This window comes from Molothrus ater, chromosome 8, assembly GCF_012460135.2.
Source record: "Molothrus ater isolate BHLD 08-10-18 breed brown headed cowbird chromosome 8, BPBGC_Mater_1.1, whole genome shotgun sequence".
Taxonomy (NCBI): domain Eukaryota; kingdom Metazoa; phylum Chordata; class Aves; order Passeriformes; family Icteridae; genus Molothrus; species Molothrus ater.
The window spans coordinates 32200459-32222302 of NC_050485.2; the positions used below are offsets into that span (position 1 = coordinate 32200459).

At 41.8% G+C, this 21844-nt stretch overlaps 1 protein-coding gene across 1 annotated transcript in view; it reads right to left on the reverse strand.

The window, feature by feature from the left end:
• CPXM2 (carboxypeptidase X, M14 family member 2) overlaps positions 1-19402 on the reverse strand; it is a 68401-nt gene extending 48999 nt beyond the window's left edge. Inside the window, exon 1 of the mRNA XM_036386257.2 lies at positions 18985-19402. Coding sequence (XP_036242150.1) covers positions 18985-19297 — 313 coding nt within the window. The 5' untranslated portion in view covers positions 19298-19402. The remainder of the gene's footprint in view (positions 1-18984) is intronic.
• Between the last annotated feature and the right edge of the window lie 2442 nt (positions 19403-21844).

Sequence of the window (21844 nt, forward strand, 5' to 3'; positions counted from 1 at the left end):
AGAGGTTGGGAAAAATCTGTTCTGTGATTATCAGACAAATATTTGGCTTTTTAACCACTCAGCGAAACGTCATGAGATTATCAAAGTATGAAAGAATCATTTATGTTGGGAAAGCCCTAAAAAATCATTAAGTCCCATCATTCCCTCAGCACTGAAATGTTCACCACCACTGTCCCCAAGTGCCACATGCACAGCAGCTCTGTTAAATCCCTGCAGGAATGGGGACTCAGCTCTGGACAGTGGGAATGTACCTGGTTGTATTTAACTTTCAGGTTGTATTTAACTTTCAGGTGCAGTTTTGCATTATTAGGCACAAACTGGCAATGTGTGAAATTTCCCAGACTCCTCCTTAGTTCCCAACAAATTAAAATCCCTCAGGAAAAATGTGGCAGGCTGTCAATTCATGCTGCTGTTTCTTTGGTCATCCTTAGGAAGTTCCCACACAAATCCAGGGCCAAATGTCTCCTTCAGAAGTAGTAAAGACATAAAGTAAAAATGAATATATTTTCTGAAGTACCAACAGTGATCTTAGTGTTACATAAGAGATGAAATGCAGACAGCTCCTCATTTCAAAGAGCTTTCAATTCAATTATCCAAAACAGAGAAGAAACAGGATGTGTAATGAAAGGCAAAGGAAGGAATAGCTGGGAGGATTTTGGGTTGATTGTCTGATTGTTTTAATTTCATTTCCTTATAGAGTGTTGCATCTTTCATCATACTCCAAGTCAAAGACGTCTCAGGCTCTGACAGATCTCTACTGGGAGTAAATTACATTGTTGGGAACTGCCTGCCTTTTTTAACAAGTTTGGTCCTCAAGACAGGTTTGGAAATCAATCTCGTGGTGCTTGGTGCATTCAATACTAGAATGAAAATAAATGAAAATACTTTCTTCTACTGTTGGCTCCTCTTTGTCCAGTGGACATCCCAAACTGGGAGCAGAGCAGCAGGATTTGCATTCAAAGACCTTTAGATATTTATTTATTTATTTTCAATGCTGGGATTCATGCAGTTTTCCACCAGAGAAGACTTTTGATTTTTATTTAAAATAAAATTAGGTTTTCTAGTAAAAGCCATAATATTTGAATATTAGCACTTTAGGAATATAAATGTTTTCCACATGCATACAAATTCCAACATCAATAAAGGGATGAAAAGAGGAGCATGTAGACTAAAACAACAATATGTAATGTACAGAGATAGTGGGGACAAATTTTTCAATATAGCCTCTTCTGATTACCTCAAATTTACTCATTATAATACAACAAAATCCACCTGAAGTTGCCATATCACTACTGAAAAAAAAAAATAATTCTGAGTCATACTGAGAATTTAATTTTGGATAAATTATTTTGTTGGGGTGTGTGTCCCCTGCTTCTTAAAGCTACTGGAGATAATCAGGACAGCCTAGTTTTGAAAAATGTACAGGAAAAGAAACTGATTTATGGCATTCATAAAAACTTTACTTTTTAAAGTATTGCTTTAATACATTTTATTTAACTTGAAGAAATACTTCACAAATCAATGAAAATTGCCACCCAATCAGTAGGGCTGTCTTAATGATTTTGTACTCTCTGTGCCAGTTCGAAAAAACCTTGGGGAAGCCACAGAAATTGGACAGCAGGAATGACCAGAGATTGTGTGAATCTATTGCATAATGGATTCAGCTGGAAATGACCCCATTATTTGTTTTTTTCTTTAATCAGCTGAAAATTTAATCATTATAAAACACAGGGAATTCAACTGTGGCTTTGAGACATTGAAACACACTTGTTGTGTACATTAGAACTTAATAAATAAATGCACCTACAGCATTTCTGGTTTAGAGGGACAAAAAGCAAACATTAGGGTTGAAGATGCAGGGAAGGGCTGTTGGGGACATTTCTTCCTTCCATATTGAATATGGCCCATATTGAAGTATGATTCTGTGTGTGATTTGCAGCCATGGATAGGTGTTCACTTTAGAAATGAGCATTAATAAGATGTCTGGATCAAATGAAATAATTCCAGTCAAAAGAGACAGGGCTTGGATTCAGAGTTAATAACATTTGTCTGTGGAAGTGTGTTCTCGGGAGGTTCCCTGCAGCAATGCTAAATGGCCACATCTCAGTGTCCTTTATTGCCAATTATTCTTCCCCCAGGAGTCCCAGCAGGGCACCAAGGCAGCTCTGGTACCTGGGCACTGGGGGAAATCCCTGTCCCTTAAAATCAGCAGGAGAAACACCCAGGAACCAACTCAGTCTCCACCTCATCTCTTGAAATCTGAATTTACCTCTTATTCCAGGGTTGCCTACAGCAAGAACACCTGGATGTGCAGCTGAGCTCCCTGCTCAAGCCAGCAGGGGCTCACTTTGCAATCTCAGTCTGGGGGGGTATTTGAAAGCAGTTTCATTGTCATCATGGCTTTGTCCTGTTGCTGCAGCATCCTCAATTGAAGCCCTGGTCAAAACCCCACCTTTTGCAGAGCCAGCCTGGTTTCCTTCACTCCTGCAGGGTAATTAGAGCTGCTGTGCTGCAATTTCAGCTGTTCTGCATCACACAGCTGTAGGAGCAGGCAAGGAAAACACTTGTGCTCATCTCTGTTGCCTAAATTACTCATTTATTTTATTTCCTTCTGGTCTAAATAAAGAATGCCAGATAAGTCCAGACTGCCTTTGTGGCTCTTGTGTCCAATAAAGATGCATTTAGGAAATCATTCTATCCTCTTTCAGAGGCAAAGCAGACAAACAATTCTGTTACTTAAAGAGCATTTCCCATCAGTTTTGGAATATGCTCAGCTTTTCAAATGGAAGGGCAGAGAGAAGCACCATGTTTCCTCTTCAGCCCATATCATAAAAGCCATACCTGTAACCCTCTTCAATTCCTGCAAGTCTGTGCTGGTCTAACTCCTCATGAGCAGAGATACTGGGATCTGGAAATGGAGAAATATCAGCTCTGTGCAGCCTGACAATCTCCTGTCCCAGGGGAGATACAGGGTTTAAATCTTGTTCAAACAAAGCCCTTCAACATGCAATTAAGAAGCAAAACTGTGAATTTACCTACAGATACAGGTAAATGAAGCACACAAATAAGTGCATATTTTGTGGGAATTAAGACTTTAATGTTCATTATACCATTCATACTATTCTTAGGTCTTGATGGTCTCACACAAAAATTTCTTAATGAGGCAAATATCATAAATTTTGCCCTAGCAGCTAAATTTAGAGGTTTTCCTATTAAAAGTGTGGTTGATAATTCATCTTCCAACAGCAGAAACTTTTAATGGGAACTCTGCCAGTCTAATTTCTGTGGCTAAAGTTATGCTTAGGTCACAGGTAGGCAAAGGACTTTAATACTGCAATGCACCTGCAAGGTGAAATAACAGTAAAAGTACATTTCTGACAACCTTCACCTTGCTGAAAATATCTTTTGATTATGTTTCTGTGATTGACAGCCTTTGTAAGGGCTGAGTTCAACAGAATAAATTTTCCCTTTTTGAAATAATTTGTTATATATATATATATTACATAAATAATTTATTTATGAGGGCATGGGGGGAGCAAATTTGGTCTCTAAATATTGCTGTTTTGATGATGTGATCATGGAAGTGTGAAATTCCCACAGATGTTCATGACTCACACTCCACAGTTGCTTTTCCCTGGAAAAATGTCCATGGGTTTCAGTCTGAGTGCTTTTCTGACTCTGCTCATATCTAAGTGTTGCTAACAACAATAACAAGTTTCTTTTCTGACCTGAATTCAGGCCACCAGCCACCCTGCACCCCAGATCATTTGAAGCAGCATCTTGAGGCATGTCAGAGTTCCTCAAACACCTTCTGCTTTGATTTACTTTTTCTGAAAAAGCCATTCCCAGAGCACTGTGAGAGCAAAGCGAGCAAAATGCACTTACAACAAATCCCTGCACAGAAGCTGAAACACTGAATTACAGTCCCAGGCCAAAGATCAAATAAAGAATGAAGGAGATGCCAACATTTCCTGTCCTAAGATCACATTAATTATTGGCTAATGATGCACTGAAGCTGGATATTTTTCCAGGACAAGCACCAAATGCTGCATTGAGCTCTTCAACATCAGGGACTCAGGAGGAAATATTTACCACAGCAGTGCAACCTACACTTGTGATTGCTCCTGAAGATTTAAAAAGAAATAAAGAATAAATGAAGAATTCTCTGGGTTCTTCAGGTCAGGTCTGACATGAAACCGAATGAGATTCTGAAAATGCACTTTTTCATTTTCTCTCATTAACTTTTCACATTTTTGCTCTCTCACAAGCCCAGGTTGTGGCTGGCTGCAGATGCAATGAAACATTCAGCAGGAAGAGCTTCTATTATTGCTGGCACAGCTGGAGGCAGGAGTTTCCAGAGTGCCTGGGAGTTTTGTGGCCAAGCCTTCAGACTCAAGAGGTTCATCTAAACTCCAGACATCACATTCATTCCCTGAGCTGCTTCTGCTGCCACCAGCCTGGCACAGGACGGGACTTGTGATGTGGCACGAGGTGCCCTCCAGTTTGCACCCATATCTGCAAAGATCTCCCCTCTCTCTCCAGAGAAAGTATTTCATTTAATCACTCTCAAGAAAACATCTTTTCTTCCGTGGCCAAAAGAACCCAGCCTGAAAATATCATATCAGCTCTTACTTTTTGTTACGAGCTTTGACAAAGGCTGAATTCTCTGCTATTAATTTTAAAATGCCTCCTCTGATGTTTTTTTTCTGAAGCACAGGGTGAAGAGTTTCTGTAATTCCAGCTAAAGCCACAAAACTGAGTACAGCCATCAAAAATGCGAACCATTCTTTTTTTTCCAGAGCCAAACAAAAAGACTTAGCCAAAAAAATGGGGAACAAAACCGAGACAGAGAACTTGCACAATGGCTGGGTAGAGGACAAAAATCACCATTAAAAACACATCTTCATGCCAGAAATAGCTAAAAATACCAGGTCACTGAGGTGTACTGCAAGAGCAGAGATTCTACACTCAGAGTATTAATTGTAGCCATCAAAAATAAACATTAAAACTTGGAATACTATTAACCAGTCTAAAATCAAGACAGAAATAACTCTGATCTTAAGATACAACCCTGGCTCAATAAATGAGACATCTTAGAAGCGCTCAAGTTTAACCATATTAGCAATCCAATTTGAGTGCATTTACCAAAAATAGGCTAAATATATAAGAAGTATGAGTATCAAACAGGCTTGTGGTGCAATTTCCCCCCCTCCCTCCATGAGAGCTATAGTAGGAATTTTATACAGCAGTAAATATATCCAATATATCCATAGTTGGTATAGAAAATTCACTGGGCAGAGTGACAGCATAGTCATGAAATTCTTTAAACATAAATAAACTGGAAAGTATCCATAACTCCTGGTCCTAGAAATATACATTTACTGAACATTCTGGCTGTTTTTTGAGGATTTTGCAACACAGCCATGCTTTGGGGGGGAAAAAACCCCACGGATTTGAGGTGGCCCAAAGGAATGATACAAGTGGGAAGACAGAGGAAAGGGGCTGTAAATGCTCCACCTTGAGAATCAGAACTGCTCACCTTGGCTGAGACACACAAGAATAGCTTCAGAAATCCTCTGGAAACATCTAATTCCACTGGAATAAATGGCACTACTCTGATATCACCCAGCTTTCACCTTCTCACTCTCCCCACACACATGGAGCAGGAAAAACCTGAGAAACTGTGAAGTTCTCATTAGCAGTTGAGGAGCCATTAAATTTCATCCCCACTGCTACAGTCACCTCCACTCCCAAGTGCTAAATTTACACTTGAGAAGGACTAAAATGAGAGCTTCCCAGCCAGTTCCACTTAACGTTATTCAAATTTTTATCCAGTTCAACTCCAACACAGACAAAACTATCTATTTTTGGTTCTCAACAAGGCAGAAAATGAGCTGAAAACAACACTGAAACAGACACGTGAACTTCCTTGGATGATGCAGCTCAAACAGGAGTAAATCATGGATGTGGATAGAATCACTTGGCTCCTCAGTTTTGCATTCTATAGGTTGCTTTTCAGCCCTCTAGCTGTTTGACTTAGCTCCTGATGCAAGCCAGGAACTCCAGAGCCACGCTGATGAAGCAGCACAAGCTGTGCTTTAGGCAGCTGAGACTCATTAGTCAGCTGAGAGTTGGGATGTCACCTTCCACATTTTTATTATTAAAGTTAAAAACACTCAGATTGCCAAGAGAGAGCAGACCAGCAGCAGTCTGTATCTGCAGAGAGACCTGGGTGAGGATCATCCCTCTGACCTCATCATCAGTCCTCCTCTGCTGCTGTTGGAATGTTGGGGGACACAAGACACATGATGGACTTTGGACCTGGTTAAAATAAGAGATTTGATAACGGGATGCCTTGGCAAAAGCAAACAGAACTTTGAAAATTAGACCTGGACTGCAAGAAGATGAAATCAAATGGGTTTACTGGAAAAAGAAAATCCCATTGAACTCTGCAAGGAAGAGATGATGTTAATGCATAAGTTTGTGTATGGGATTTTAACCTAATCATTGTAGTACACATTACTAGTCTCCCTGAAATAGTACATAGGTGTTTGTATCCCACAATAAAATGGGATTCTGATCACCAAGTCAGTCTCCCTGTCTCTCTCCATCACTGACATGCTGCCTTGGGAAAAAACTCATCCTTTGGATGGGTGGAATCCATCCATCCTTTGGATTTGAAATCTTCCCAACAACGTGCTGCTGCTCAGTGCTGACATGAGAGTTTGAACACAGGGCTGCAAACACAGCTCCATGCACAAGCAACACCCTCAGGGATGGGCTGGGATTGCCAAACCAAGGCTCACCCTTGGCACTGCCGCCCCTTCTCCTCCAGCAGCACTGGGAGCATCACTGGGAGGCTCTGCCCCAGCCCCAGGGTCCCTCAGAGCTGTCACCCTGCCCTGCCTCCCTGCCCAGCCTCTGCCAGGCTGCACATCTGGGATAAATACTCGACCTATATAAGGGGCCTGTGACAGGAAATACCTCAAACCAATCCAGCTTGCTCTTAAAACCTTTTATAAAGTGTAAGGTCTGAGTTTTATGAAGACCTGGTGTGGCTGCTCTAGCAAGTTTAGACATTTACACTTTTTTTTTTCCTTCTAGCGTCACATCTGTTGTTATTATTTCATAGGAAATAATAAGAGAAATTAATAAATCCAAACACTTCTCATAAGGCATAGAAGTTTTCCTAGTGCCTGGAGCTGTTGCTCAGGCAGTGATTCCAGAGGAAAGTTGTGTGGTTACAATAAACCTGAACTCAAGCTTTGTACTCCTTCCCAACCCTTAAAAAGGAATCAGTTTGTAAGTTCTAGGGCAGAGTAAAAAGCAAAAATAAGTTTGGTTGGGTTGTCTGCTCCTCACTTAATTACTCTTTTTTATTTAACTGATTACTCATTTGATAGACTGCATGTTCTTTGAACACACAGAATTCTTTGAATTCTTGAGTATTCTTTGATACACTGCTCTAAGACAGCACTAAAATGTCAGAAGTTACTTATACATTTAAATCCCAAACAGTGGAAAACTGCTTCAGTGGAGGGATAAAAAATTGGCCAGGTGCACATAGAAAATAACCAGAAGTTCTTTGGATATTCAGAAGTGCAGAAAAGCCAAAGATTTACAAACTCATATAACAGGGCTTTCTTGTTTCCTTTAAAGCCCACCATGTCCAAGCTGTTGCACCCTTGAGAAGCACCCTGAGAGCAGAGGATTTAAGAGTTCAAAGCATCAAGAAGCAACATTTCAAAAAATAACTGAATCTCTGAGATCTGAGAAAATCAAATCCAGGCCTGGATTGAAGAGTGAGTACCCTCTTTTATTAAAAAAAAAAAAAAAAAAAAAACAAACAAAAAACCAAAAAACCAAAAAAAACAAAAAAAAAACCCAAAAAACAAACCAACAGCCAAAACCACCATACCCCAAACCAAACCCCAGAAATAAATAAAGAAGAAAAGAGGAGGGAGTTGTAGGGGTGCATGAGAGAGGCTTTCCTTGGGTAGAGGAGATCTCTAATTGGCAATTGGGATCACTCAGGGGACACAAACCCCAGGGCAGCACAGGAATCCCACTGGAGAATATGGGAAACCTAAGGACAGAGCCCAGCTTGCAAAGGGAATCAGTTCCTCCCCAAAGAAATTTTAGAGGAAGGCATGATTATCAAAGAGCTCAGAAAGCCCCCTGTGCAGCCAGGCTCTCCCTTTCCCACATTTCAGCAGTGATTCCCTGAGTTTTTGCTCATCTTCCCAAGGATTTCAGCTCTCAGGTGACTTGTCAGCTTTCATGTGTCCATTGTGAAGGTGACATTTGGACATACCAGAGTTGTTCAACTTCCCGCTCTCTACCTGCCTTCAAATTAATAATGGAAGATTTAGCTTACAGAAATAAATAAATAAGTTTTAAAATGCCTCAAGCCCAAGCAAGCAGCAGGAATCTGTGGATTTCAAAGTTTGGTTATTACCTTTTAAATTCTGAACACTCAGCATTTTCTCAAGGCTCTGAATTTCCTGTCTGCAGGAAGAGAAATGCTAAAATTGAGTAAGACATTGCTTTTGGGGATCTCTGGGAGGTTTGTAGGGAAGGTTTGGAGCTTAAGCTGGGAATTTGGTGGGAAGCTGCAGCTCCAAGCTATGGAGCAAAGGAGATAAAGCAGTTCAAGCAAGGTTCAGACAAATATCTCCAAGGGTGGGCACCTCTCCAGCCCAAATGTTCAGAGCTCCCTTCTCCCTATTCCAGCTTCCTACGGTTCCCAAATTTCATTCTGTCCAAACATCTTTTCTGCTTTGTTTAACAATTCAGCTGAGGTCCAGCAAAGGCTCAGAATCACAGGCTCCACATTTAGCACATTGGAGGCCTCACTGCTCCAAAGCAAAACGTGTCAGGAGCTCCAAATGAATTGAATATGAGTTATTGGTGAGTATAAAACTGACTGCATTCATCTCTGCCTGCTCCAGGCTGAAAGCCCAAAAATCCAAAAATTAAAAAAAAAAAAGCCCAAAAATCCAAGCTGAAGGAAATACATTTCCCAGCCTGTGGACCCAAGGAGGAATGCTCAGAAGTGCATTTAGATAAAATCTAATTTTTATCAGTTGCCCAATGAGGTTTGACATCCTTTCCCCGGAGAAAAGTGCCCACATTGTCACCAAGAGATTCCTCTGCACTGCAAAACATCAAGGTGTTAATGTGAAAAGTTCAGGTCATGATTTGGGACTTATTAACTCCAGTGTTGCCTTGGAGAGTCCAGCCTCCTTCCCATCCACAGGAGCCAAAAGTATTTTTTTAGTACAGGTATTCTGCACTTGAAAAGCCGTGGAATAGGGAAAGCTTCAAGGCAAGCTTCCCTGAGCATAAAACTCCTCATTTTTCCACTTCCTAATTGGAAAGGAAAAAAATCTGATTCAGGATTAATGAGCAGAAATATGGGAAGAGTCACAGAGGAAAAGTTCTGTGCTATTTTCTGTCCACTTTTTCTGAGAGTTCTGTGGCATTTCATCTGCACTAACTCCATACTAGCACTTTTTTACCATATTTTTAAAAGTTTCCCATTTTATTCCTCTTGCAAGACAGCGGGGGGTCTCCATGTCTGATGGCCACTTAACTTGCATTCAAACACCAAAAAAAGCCAAGTATGCATTTGGAGTATGGAACAAACCAGATGTGTCTGGAGTATTTTGGATTCCACATGCTACCAGCCTCAGACCCCTCATTCCTGCCAGCTTGGGATTTATCCATTTTCTTCTCTGGGGCTCATGCCTTTCATCCATCTCTTGGCTCCTGCAGTACCTGGACTCACTCTGTCAGCATTTCCAAAGGTCTTTGCAAGAACACTCAGAGATCACTCACGTTTCTGACTCTGTGCATGATTCCCCAATCCTTTGTTCCACCATCAGATGGAATTGAGGGTTTTGGGGTCCCTTTTTGTCACTTCCACGTATCTGATGAAAGGCAGAGGAACTGGTCTAGGTCTGAGCCACTCATCTGAGGAGCCTGCAGGAGTTCTGGACTGCAGACCTCTGCTGGGATCCAGAATTACCCAGAGGAGCCTGAGGAACAAAATATCCCCCAGGAGAGCTGTCAGACACTTTTCTCTTTGTTTTAGCTCGGGTGCTGGGCCTGGCTACTCCTCTCCTCATCCCTCTATTCCCCAGCAGCATAAGAGCTCTGGCCTCACCTGGGGAAGCCTCCTGCTCCAGGGACATCACTGAAGGCTGGGACACATCTCCATGTCCTTGGGTCAGCCCCATCCTGTAACAAACCCAAATCCACTCCACATTTACCATGGGAAATTCCATCCTCCCCAGCAGCCATCTATACAGACCATATATAGCCCAGATTTACTTTTGGCAGAGCTCTCATTGGAATTTTTGACTGGAATTTAAAGACAGTGCAGTCTGCACACTCTGGGATAAAGCTGGGTCTGTCCTCTGGGATAGGGTACTGCCCATCCAGCCTGTGATGGCAAACACAATTCTGACTGGCTCTGAAATGCCTTCTGTAACTCAGAATCACAGAATCATTTGGGATGGAAAAGACCTACAAGATCATCCAGTCCAACCTTTAACAGTATTTTTCAGTACCTGAGCAATTAAGGGAAAAAAGAAGAAAAATCGTGTTATCAAGGGCTAAAGTTCTACTTTTAGGCAATCACATAGGAAAGGCTGTTTGGCTGAAATTGCAGTTTCTTTTATCAGTCAGTGAAGCATTTTTGGGAAGGTTGAGATTAGGTCCCTTGTTTTCAAACATCCTCTGTCCTGTACATGAGGAAAATTCATCACACTATTGAAAACAATAATAAATAATTGAAAATAATAAAAAATAATCTTGGTGAGGGAAAAAAGAGTGTGTTTGAGCCAAATCTGGCCTAAGGGGTGGTTGTACCAGTGGTGCAGGAAGTGCTGACAGCCAGGTCTGAGATCAGCTCTTCCAAAATACTCTGAACTGTTCCCTTCCTTTGACAGATGTTTTAGGAGCACCCTGAAAGTCGTGAGGAGCCATAAACCTGTCACAATAAACCACTGTATCTCTGAAGGGGAGAACATAAAAAATACCCTGTTTTCTGGGAAAGAGGGACAAAGATGGGTTTCAGTTTGCAAGGTGCAAGCAACACCTTGTCCCAGCACGCCAGGATGGTTGATGGGCTTGGCATTTCCCCTCAATCCTGGATGTGGAGAAGGAAGGGGATGCTCAGCCTCTCTCTGTGCTCCCCCTCTCAAACACAGCCCCCTTGAAATGGGAGGCTGCTTTACTTTCTAAAGTTCAAATGAGAAAACAGCTACAAAGCAAATCTGGGGACAGTGGGGACTGCTCTGGAAGACAAGCAGGGACATTTGGGCCTCACCCTCAGGATCTCTTCTAGGTCCCAGCCAGAAGGATTGATCCCATAGAGCCAAAATGAGGGAAAGCAACAAGAAAACCACTAAATTTGTCATACATAGGAGAGTAAGGAAGAAATCATCTACAGGAAGCACTCAAGCTCCATAATCTAAGCAAGAAAATCAGATTTAGGAAGGTCTACCAGGTCATCCAGGTCTACCAGGTAATCTACTGTCTGGATGAGCTGCTGAGGTCCAAAAGAAAGAATCAACCTGAACAGAGGACTCTGGTGCTTTATCCAGCTGAGTCCCACTGCAGAAATTCCAAAATTCCCATATTTTTAAAGTTTTTAACTATAGCTATACGCATAATTCTTTACTATCAACTTTATGGAAGATCTCAGTTGGATTTGGTCTTTGGGATCACATTGGTAGAAGAGTTTTGCCAGGTACATACCTTAAATAATTCACCAGCAGCCCCAGGCTGATGTACAGTCACACAAGAAGTCTGTCTGGCAATTCATTAAAAAAAAAAGTAAACCACAAAATAAATCTGTAAGTAATTAACCCCCCCCTATAAAAAAAACCTCAATTAATCACTTCCACTATCCACTTTGAAAATCGTATTTTCTACGTCAGTAGCTAGAAACTACCGAGCAGATACACTGTGTAGCAGAGTAAAAACTGTGATCTATGTTTACCTTATGTACCCAACTTTTACTGTGTGCCTTGCTTGGCATGTTGGATGCAGCAGCACTTTTGCAATTACAGAATCCTGCTAATGCTTCTGTGAAAGCAGGAGCAAAACTCCATTATTTACTCTAATTTACAGACCTGTACAGTTACAGGTAAAGAGCCACAGAGAAACAGAAGCTCAGCTCCAGCTGTGAGTCACAGCTACTGGAAGTCACTGTGGCCCTCTGGAGCTTCCCAGCTTTTTTCTCACTTTTCTGCAATGTCGAATCCCAGCAAGGCAGCCCCACAGAGCCCAGGCAGGGCAGCTCTGGGGGGGATTCGTGTGTCAGAACAGGAAGTGATTCACTCTTCCTAAGCCAAGAGTAAAATGAGTTTCTCCACTGCTGACAAAGTGGTATCATCTCATGTAGTTCTTTGAAATGGATTGTTATAAAATATACTTCACAGTGTATTGGGGTTGATTCCCATTTATAAGACAGCTCCTTTAAACACCCCTCCAGATTCAGAGTCACTTTAAAGCCCTTTTTTGTTTTCAAAAATTATGTAAATCACTGAGCAAACAAGGAAGGAAGCCCTTGTCTTTCCTTGTCTCCATTTAAGCCATAATAAGATGGATGTTCCACAACAGCAGGGTGTTCCCCACCAGGAGGGAAGCATTTTTTGTCCAAAAGAGGACTTTAGATATCTATCAGCAGACTCACCAGAACATCCTTTGTAATTCAATTAGAGCAGGGCTGGAGGGATTAACAGCTAAGCCCAAGTGCTCTGAGGATGCCTTAAGTGACCCACACACACTCCCTCTGATGCCTCCACAGGCACTCAGACTCCCTGAGTCACCATCTGGCATCTCCTCATTATTCTTGTTTTTTCTCACCTTTTTTTCGTTGCCATTTTTAGCCACGGGTAGAAAAGAGGAACACTTTTCCCTTTACACCTGTCAAGTTGATTTAGCACTGCCTGGCACGTGCATGAGGAATAAAAAGCCTTGCTCCAATCTGATAGTGCTCCATCCCTTCCAGCACACAGCAGACATCCAGAACAGCCTGTTCTTGCTCACAACTGGGATGTTAAAACCACAGGGGAATGGAATCATAAATGCTTCTTTTGCTGTGCCACAAGGAAATTACAAATGTGGCTGCATCAGAAGTGATGAATTAACACTGCAGTTAGTTTTGCTAATGGTTTGATGTAGGTGTTTCTCATTGCTTGATTAGATATGCAAACACCCCCCAAACACCTTTCGAAGCTGAAAGAGCCAGAAGAAGGCTACAGAGGAGTGACACTTCACCCTGGAAGATGCAGGAATTGGTGGCTCAGGAATCCTCATCGGGAAAATATTCAGACAGCAGCAGTGGTGGAGACCCATCTTTGGGCTCGCCAGTTTCCTCTGAACATCCTCATTTCATTCCCCATGCACTGAATTTAAAAGTGCATTTTAAAAGGCAAGCAATTTTGACTACATCAGAGCTTTACTTGTTCCCATTTTCCTGGAGCACCTAGTGTTAAAGGCACAGATTTATATTTCCATAGACCAAATAATCCCACAAGACAACACCTCACCAGAGGCCTGACAAGAAGAACAAATCTAGAGCATGCTTTGCAAAACAACAATAAAATCACAAGCAGCAACTGTGTGAATATGACACTTAAATCCCAACTCTGACCACCAATCTTTTGGTAGTTTGCTTTTTACACAGTGAATTGGGCAAGACTTAAAAACCCCAAGTCAGATATAGAAAATTCAGGAAATTACTTCTTCTGCACCATAGCTTCTACTTCCACCACTTCATCTTTCTGACAGATTTGAAGCTCATGTAGCTGACAGAAACCTTCATTCCAAACCCAAAAGAAATAAGTGAAATTTGGTTGTGAGCTATGGGAGTGACCTGTCTAGCCAGCTCACTGAACAGATAATAATAACATTAAACCCCAAGACTGAATTCAGCTAATGAGTGTCTCATAATTGCTGGCATTTCAGGAACAGCTCTAGGCTCAGGTTGAGATATTGAAATCTATTCAGTGAAACCATCCCTCTTTTAAAGATGTGTTTTTAAAGAGACGTTTTTCTCACCTTAAACATGAGGTTGAATTCAGAGAAGGCTGCTGGAAGAATTATCTTTGAAAGTGGTTTTCTCTGGCATAATCAAATGAGTTTATTCCCTTTTTTTTTTTCTTTCTCATGTTACATTATTCATTGAAGCCACGGGTAAGGAAAGATGCTAATCAAAAAGATTTGGCCAATTTTGAGGGTATTGCTTATTATTCATTCTTAGTCATTCCTTGTCCTCTTTTGTTGCGACATTCTTTAAAGGATGGGCTCTTAAATGGAATAGTGAACATTACATTATTCTGCATATTTTAGAAGTGCTGAGGAGAAAATAGAGGCTGGTAGATGAAAGAAAACTCATTAAAGCCACATTGCTTGTCACCTATGGCAATTAGGATGCAATACAGGTCATATTAAAATTCATGGGATACCCACCTAGGGCCAGGAAGTCCATTCTTAGGAGTTCCCATTATGAGAAGCGTAAACAAAAGCTTTAAAATTAAAATCTGTGTTCTAGGTCACAGGAGGGCTCCACTTTGAGCTGCTCAGAGAAGGAAGGTTTAAGAGAGGGGCACCAAAGGAGTGGAAAAGAGCAGCACTGGTGGTTCCCCAGCACATGAGGGTTTCTGTGCTGCTGTGTCTTGGTGACCAGGTCTCAAGTGCTTTCAGCTGTCAGTTCAATGCCTTCTGTGTCACTCTGTCATTTCTTCTTCTTTCTAGTGAACAAAATCTCCACACAAATGCCAGTAACACCCCAAACCTGTCATGTTTTTAACTTCACACACTCCTCAGATCTTCGCCCCCATTTCGCACCAATAATCTCCAGCTTTTCCTGAATAACATCCCTGTGATTCAGCTTTCCCTCCTCATTCACTCACTGATCTCTCTCCAAGCTTTCATTATCTTGATAAACATCTCAATTAAAGTACTATTGGTCTATTTTTATGAATTCACATTCTTTCTGCTAGATTATTTCCATGTTTGCCTGCACTGTCCATTTTATCCTCTCCTTGCCTTCCCTTACTGACTCCTCCTCACACACATGTCCCAGGAAGGACCTGGCCCATCCTATGCACTACAGGAATTAAAAAGAAATAAACCAAACCCCTTAAGAATTGCATTATTGAACAGGTGGAAAGACTGCAGAAAAATAAACAAATACAGGTCAAGTAAACACGGATGCATCCGAGGAGTTTCATCAAGCCTGGGGAAAGCACCAAATGAGATGAGACAAAGGAAATCCTGATTTCAGCTAAACACAGACAAATGTTGGGCTGTGCAGAGACCAAACACTGGGAAATACAGAACAAATGTGCTCTAAGCCCTACTCTGAGCACTGCCATACAAATAAACATCACTGCTTTGGTTTCTAAATGCATTCAGAATTGAGGTATGGCTCTACAAGAACTACAAGTTTAAGTTTTGTAGATCAAATCAGAATAATTACAAACTTCACTGTGGCAGATTTGGGCTACACTGAGGAGTGTTATTGGGCACCTCAGCCCTATAAATCTCTTGATGATGAATTTTTGCCTGTAGTCAGACCCCCAGACTCTGAAGGGATCTGCCCCACAGATGGTAGCTGAGGTACCATACATCAAACTATTAAAAGCCTCATAAAAGAAAAACATTGATGTTAACAAGACTCTTTCCACTGATTTGATTGGGCTTTGGACAAAGGCCTACACAAACAAGGACGGAATTAGAAAATGGAAATCTGTTTATATACACAAAACCTGTCAATCCAACTGTTTGCCTTCCAAAGATGACCTAGTACCACTTAATTTATGAGGCATTTAAAGGGCAAAGAGGCAGATTGATACTTTCAACTTTTACCTGAATTGACTATTTGCAAATATTGATTCTAATATTTTAAACCAAAAATAGCAATCCCACTGCCATCCGTTGGATTTCTTTCTACATTAATATTTCACAGACTGAAAATATCTATATTCTGGCCACCTTCAGTAATTAGCTGAAATAAATGGAGTGTGTGTCATCTGTTTAGTGCCATGTCCTTGAGACTGCTCCATTTGATTTCCATTTTGATTCAAAGCTGGGGTTGATCAGGACCAGCTGCTCAGCCAAAGGGCACATCACACATTCCCACTGCTCCTCCTTCCCCATCCCAGCTCCCAGCCAGGCTATTGTTTGTTACAACTAATTATTCCCACATGTCCTGGCTGCCAGTGAGCCTCACAAACCCCAAATTTCAGTATTTACAGCATGTCCAATAAATTAATTCCACCTCTGGAGAGATGCATAAACACAGTTGTGTACATATAAGCAGAGGACACATTCTTACCCAGCCAGATTTATGGTTATTATTATTGATATCTGTTTGACAGCTGCTATTATTATTTCTAGCTGGCCTCTTAACATCCATATGTGAGTAAATATAGGTATGTATTAGTATTTCAACATCTCTGTGAGGGCCAGACTGTCAGATCTTCATTCCAAACTGATCCCTGGTGACATGGGGACATGGCACCAAGCATCACAGTTACTGCCCTGGCAGGACCTTGCCCTTGCCTATCTCTGGGTGAGGAGAAAAGAGAAAATTTAAATATTATAGCCAGGACTTTTAACACTGCAGCTGAAACTGCCTGACACCTCCTGCTGGAACCCTCCTGTTTTCACTCCCATCTGTAACAAGTGGTGACCATTCTCCTCACTGGCTGTTCACCTCAGGGATTGTGATGCCTCTTGCAGTTAAAATTGTTCAGCTGCTCCCAGGGAAATCCACTGAATTTTCCCAGATAAATAAGTCCAGTTTGCTGAGTTGACATCAATCACCCATGTCCTGGATCAAGGAGAAGGATTTTGGTGGAGGAGATCAGGTGCTTGTTGTACTTTCAAAGCTCAGAGGCTTTGAAACCTCTTACTGCACATAGCTGGTGGAAGCTTGGAAGCTCAGCTGTGTCCAAAGAGCCCAAACTTGCTGCAGAAGGAGGGATTGAGCCATTGGCAGCTGCTTTTGGTGGTGCACCATGAGCCTCTCCCACTGTGCTCAGTGCAGCAGGTGGGGAACGAGGAAGATGCCAGTCTGTAAAGAAAAATTAACTTTGCCCTCATGGATTGGATTCTCTTCCCATCAGTGACATGTATGGAGCAAGTGTGAATCCCCAAGTGCTGGGAAATTGGGAAAAAAGCCAACAGAGAACACAAAAGCAGAGAGGAACCACAGAACATCCCACCACAGGATGGATATCTTGATTGTCTCCACCACAATGAGGGATCAAAAACCTAATTACAGAGTTTAATATCCATGGTCATGAATTAATGGAATGGTTTGGGCTGGAAAGAATCTTAAAACATCCTCCAGTCCATTCCACTGTCCCAGGGTGCTCCAAGCCCCATGTCCAGCCTGGCCTTGGGCACTGCCAGGGATCCAGGGGCAGCCCCAGCTGCTCTGGGCACCCTGGTCCAGGGCCTCAACACCCTCACAGGGAACAATTCCATCCCAATATCCCATCCAACCCTGCCCTCTGGCAGTGGGAAGTGGTTCCCCCTTGTCCTGTCAATCCACCTGATTCAGTCTGTGGAGGTGGAAAGCAGAGCCTTTTTCCTTAATTTAACAACCGAGCCAATGACACATTGGAACAAGAACATTCTCAGAAGATCTCCCGTAGACTGCAGTGACCATGCTGAGATAATGAACTTGAGATGGTCCAGGCAGTGCCATCCCCTTGGGAAGCTGCTGGCCCCTGAGGGGACATGGACACAAATGTTTTGTGTCCCTGCTCCCCAGACAAGGTGCATCTGCCACCACCCTTAATTTCTACCTGGAGTTACCCTGACAAGCCATGCTGCTTGCCCCACAGGTGGTTTTAGAAATGTCAGAAACTATACTTTCTTATCACTATTTATTAGTATAAAAGCCCATATTTTTGCTGCAAGAATGCTAATTAATTTCTATTAGTGTCAACATTAAATTTAAATATCTTGTTTGCTATCTGCTGGATGTCACTGGACAAAGGCAAAGCCACCCTACAACCCCTGGCCCCCTGTTTTGCTGTACTGATGGTTCTAAACGACAGATTTTGTGCCATATGCCCCAGTCATTAACACAAAGTTTCCTCCTGAAGTAAAGGGAAGTTCAGCTGTAGGGGAGGGAGATTTGGCCCCAAATTTTACAGCTCTAAACTTCATGGACCAAACTCACTCCTAAGTATCCCAAACCAGTAAAATACCTACCAGCCAGTCAGGGAACATAGAAAGGGATTACTCTTTTGGGGTGGTGCAATCAGGTGTTAATGGGAACAAGTGGGTGGTAAAGGCTGATCAAGTTTCTGCAAACTTTAGAAAATAGAATTAAGGGTGGCCGTTTTATTGTAAGGCTTTTTTGTTGCTGTTTAATTTCTTTACTTAACTGGTCGATAATTAAATGGAGCTTGTTAGGGCTTAGTCTTTTCCAGGAAGATCTCTGTTTACATATCTTCCTCTGGAGGGCTTAAAAGTGAAATCTCAGAGAAATTCACAGGTTTAGAAGTGAAATTAATTCAGAAGCCTCTCTTAGATTAAAGTGACAAGGGATAAGGTGAGATGTCACTATATATAATCACCTTTTACTATGAAATCTGTCTCTGTTCTTTTGCTTATAGAACAGCAGCTTTCACAGCAAGCCAGTTGCCAAGTGTAATTAAGAATAATTAAGAAGGAAAAGTCCACAGACTAGCCAGAGTACAGCAGAATTACTACATTCCGACTCTTTAACTCTTTCCCTTTCAAGTAGAGATTGTTTCAAAGTACATAAAAGTTCTGTTCTGTGGGATATTAAAATTTAATGTGTTGTCATCATCATCACCACAACCACATTTATTGTTATTATTACCAAGACTGCCATTAACTGGATATTCATTAATGCTAAAAGTCACAGTCAGCGTGAGATTCAGCAGGCTCCAAACTCTGGAGGAGAAGGTGGAAAGTTACCTGGTGGCGGTTCAAGAATGGGTTTTCCTTTTTTGTTGGTTTTCTTCTGTTTTAACTCCTTCCTGCTCGGTTTGAACCCTGGCTGCTCCTCTCTCTCAGCAGCACGGATAGGTCCTTCCTCTCTGGGTTGCTCCGTGAAAGGAAAGAACTCTTCCCCGGGGTATGGAAAGGAGTAATAATGATCCCTGTTGGTGATTTCCTGCAGGTAATAATCCTGATCGTCCATGGGGACAGCCCGGGACACATCCCCCAGCAGCGCCAGCCCAAAGGTGCAGAGAGCGAGGCAGAGTCCGGAGCGGCCACGGGCGATCATCGCTGCCTTGCGCAGGAGTCCTGGAACTTTATTTGGAGAGCGGGCGAAGAGAGTTCGGGCAGCTGGAACAGCGCTCCGGGAGCGGCGGGGGATGGAGCCCGAGCCGGGACGGGGCTGCGGGGAGGGGGCACCGCCGGACACACGGACAGTCGGACACACGGACAGTCGGATACACAGACACTCGGACACACGGACAGTCGGACACACGGAGAGTCGGGCACACGGACGCGCGGGCACTCGGACACTCGGACAGACGGACACTCAGACACTCGCCCGCAGCTGCGATGCCCGCTGGCCGCTCCCTGCCCGGCCCCGCCGCTCTCGGTGCCGCTGTGTCCCAGCCCCGGTTCCGCGGCCGTTCCCGCTCCGTGCCCGGACTCCTCGCTCCTCCTGCGCGCCGCTCATCCAAGAGAGCGCTGATTCCAAGGAAAGGCGGCTTGGCAGGCAGCCTTCTCCTCCCAGCCCGCGGCCAAAGCGCTTCCCTCCCCCGGGAGATGGGGGTGGGCACGCAGAGCCCCAGCCTGGCAGGGGTCATCGCTGGCACTGCCACCCTGGGCGCGCCGGGCACGCGGGGCGTGCGGGACTGGGGCAAAGAATCCTCATTCCACAAAAGTTGTTCCCTTTCGTGGCGCTTTCCCCCCCTTTTAACTTTTACAAAGTAGGATCCGTCTCCAGTAAGCATCAATCTCAGCCCTCCTTCTTTTTATTAGTTTACATCCGTATGACAACAAAACTTCTATGTAACTTAGTTATAGATATATATAACTTCTATATAAGTTATATAGATATATATAACTTATATAACTTAGTTTATAGATCTAAAACTATATTTTAGTTTATATATATATAAATTATATATATATAATTTTATATATAAATTTATATCTAATTTTATATATATTATATAAAATATTTAGATTTATATAAATTTATATAAATTATTTATATTTTTATATATTTATATAAATTATATATTGTATAATATAATTTTATATGAAAATTTATATCTAATTATATATATAAATTTATATCTAATTATATGTATATAATTTTGTATATATATAATTTTGTATATATAGTTAGCATATTTTATGCATATATGGCTATATTAATTTATAGTAACTTATAGTTTATTGTTTAAACAATATACTTTAAATGATATAGCTTTAGATACACTTACACGTTGCATTTTTCCACCTCCTAATTGGAAAGGAAAAAAAACTGATTCAGGATTAATGAGCAGAAATATGGAAAGAGTCACAGGAAAAGTTCTGTGCTGTTTTCTGTCCACTTTTCCAAAGAAAGTAATAAGCTTATTATTTAAGCTTATTATTTTGTAGCAACTTACAGCAAGTTACCTATAACTACTGCAACTATATCTGTAACTAATATCTGTATTAACTAACTATATTTATAACTAATACAACTCAACACAGGTCACTTGCCAAGTTATAAGAGGCTTCTCCTGGGATACTTGGCAGCTCCTTGGATTCAGCCCAGCTGAAAACCAGGAAGAGTATGATTCATCTGTGGCCCTTTTTCTCACTCTTTTTGGGATAATCCTGATATTTTCTCCCCCTTGAAACATCTTCCCAGCAGACCAGGATGTTTTGTGCTACACACACGCAAGCCAGTGCCGTTAATGAAATCAATTTGTCTGAGAGCAAAATCTTATCTTTCATCTTTTTCATACCTCTAAAATAACCTTCAGTGCTGAGGGAAATGTGCAACAGTTGGCTCACATGAAATATGAATTCTTACTCCTGTGTTGATAATACCAGCTTATATTTTCATCATGTATATTGTATTTCTTGCCACGGTACAGTCAGCTGGGAGAAAGCATTACATCTGTTACCCCAGTCTTTATTCTGGCTTTGTGCTCACATTTTTGGTGTGTTTCTCATCATTTTAATACCATAATAAGCATCATTTCAATGTCTTGGTACCTGTATCTTTTGATATATTTGGTTTCCAGGCTGTGGGTGATCCTGTGCCATATATGCAATGATCATCCTTGCTTTCTTGGTTGCTATCCCAAAACGAGTGTAGTGATTTTGTTGTGTCTGTTGTCCTGCCTTTTATAAAAATGCAGCTGTACTTTTATACTGAGCTTTTACTGAACTTTTACTTTTTTTTTCCCTTTAAATCTGAAAACTATGTACCTTTCTATTTTAAATATAAGAATGTTTGGTTTTTAAAACTGGAATAAAGTGTACTTTTCTTTTTCACTGCTTTGCTGAATTTTATACATATACACAAATAAACTTCATTTGATGAAAAGCTGCTTCCCATCAAACTTTCAGGCCCTTTTATCAGTAATAGATGGTTTTGTCCCCTCTGCCTCTGGGAGCAGTGTGGGAGCAGGCTGAATATCCTGGAAATCCCCTCTTAGTGATTTCACAAATATTCTGACTTCATTTTCCCTTTCCAGAGTCCTCTCCCTCCTTGGTCCTAATTTCTGAGGGCGGAGCACAAGCTCCAGAAAATGTGTTTAATTTTGCTGCCATTTGCAGCACAGCCAGTCTTCTGAAAACATTATGAATATTC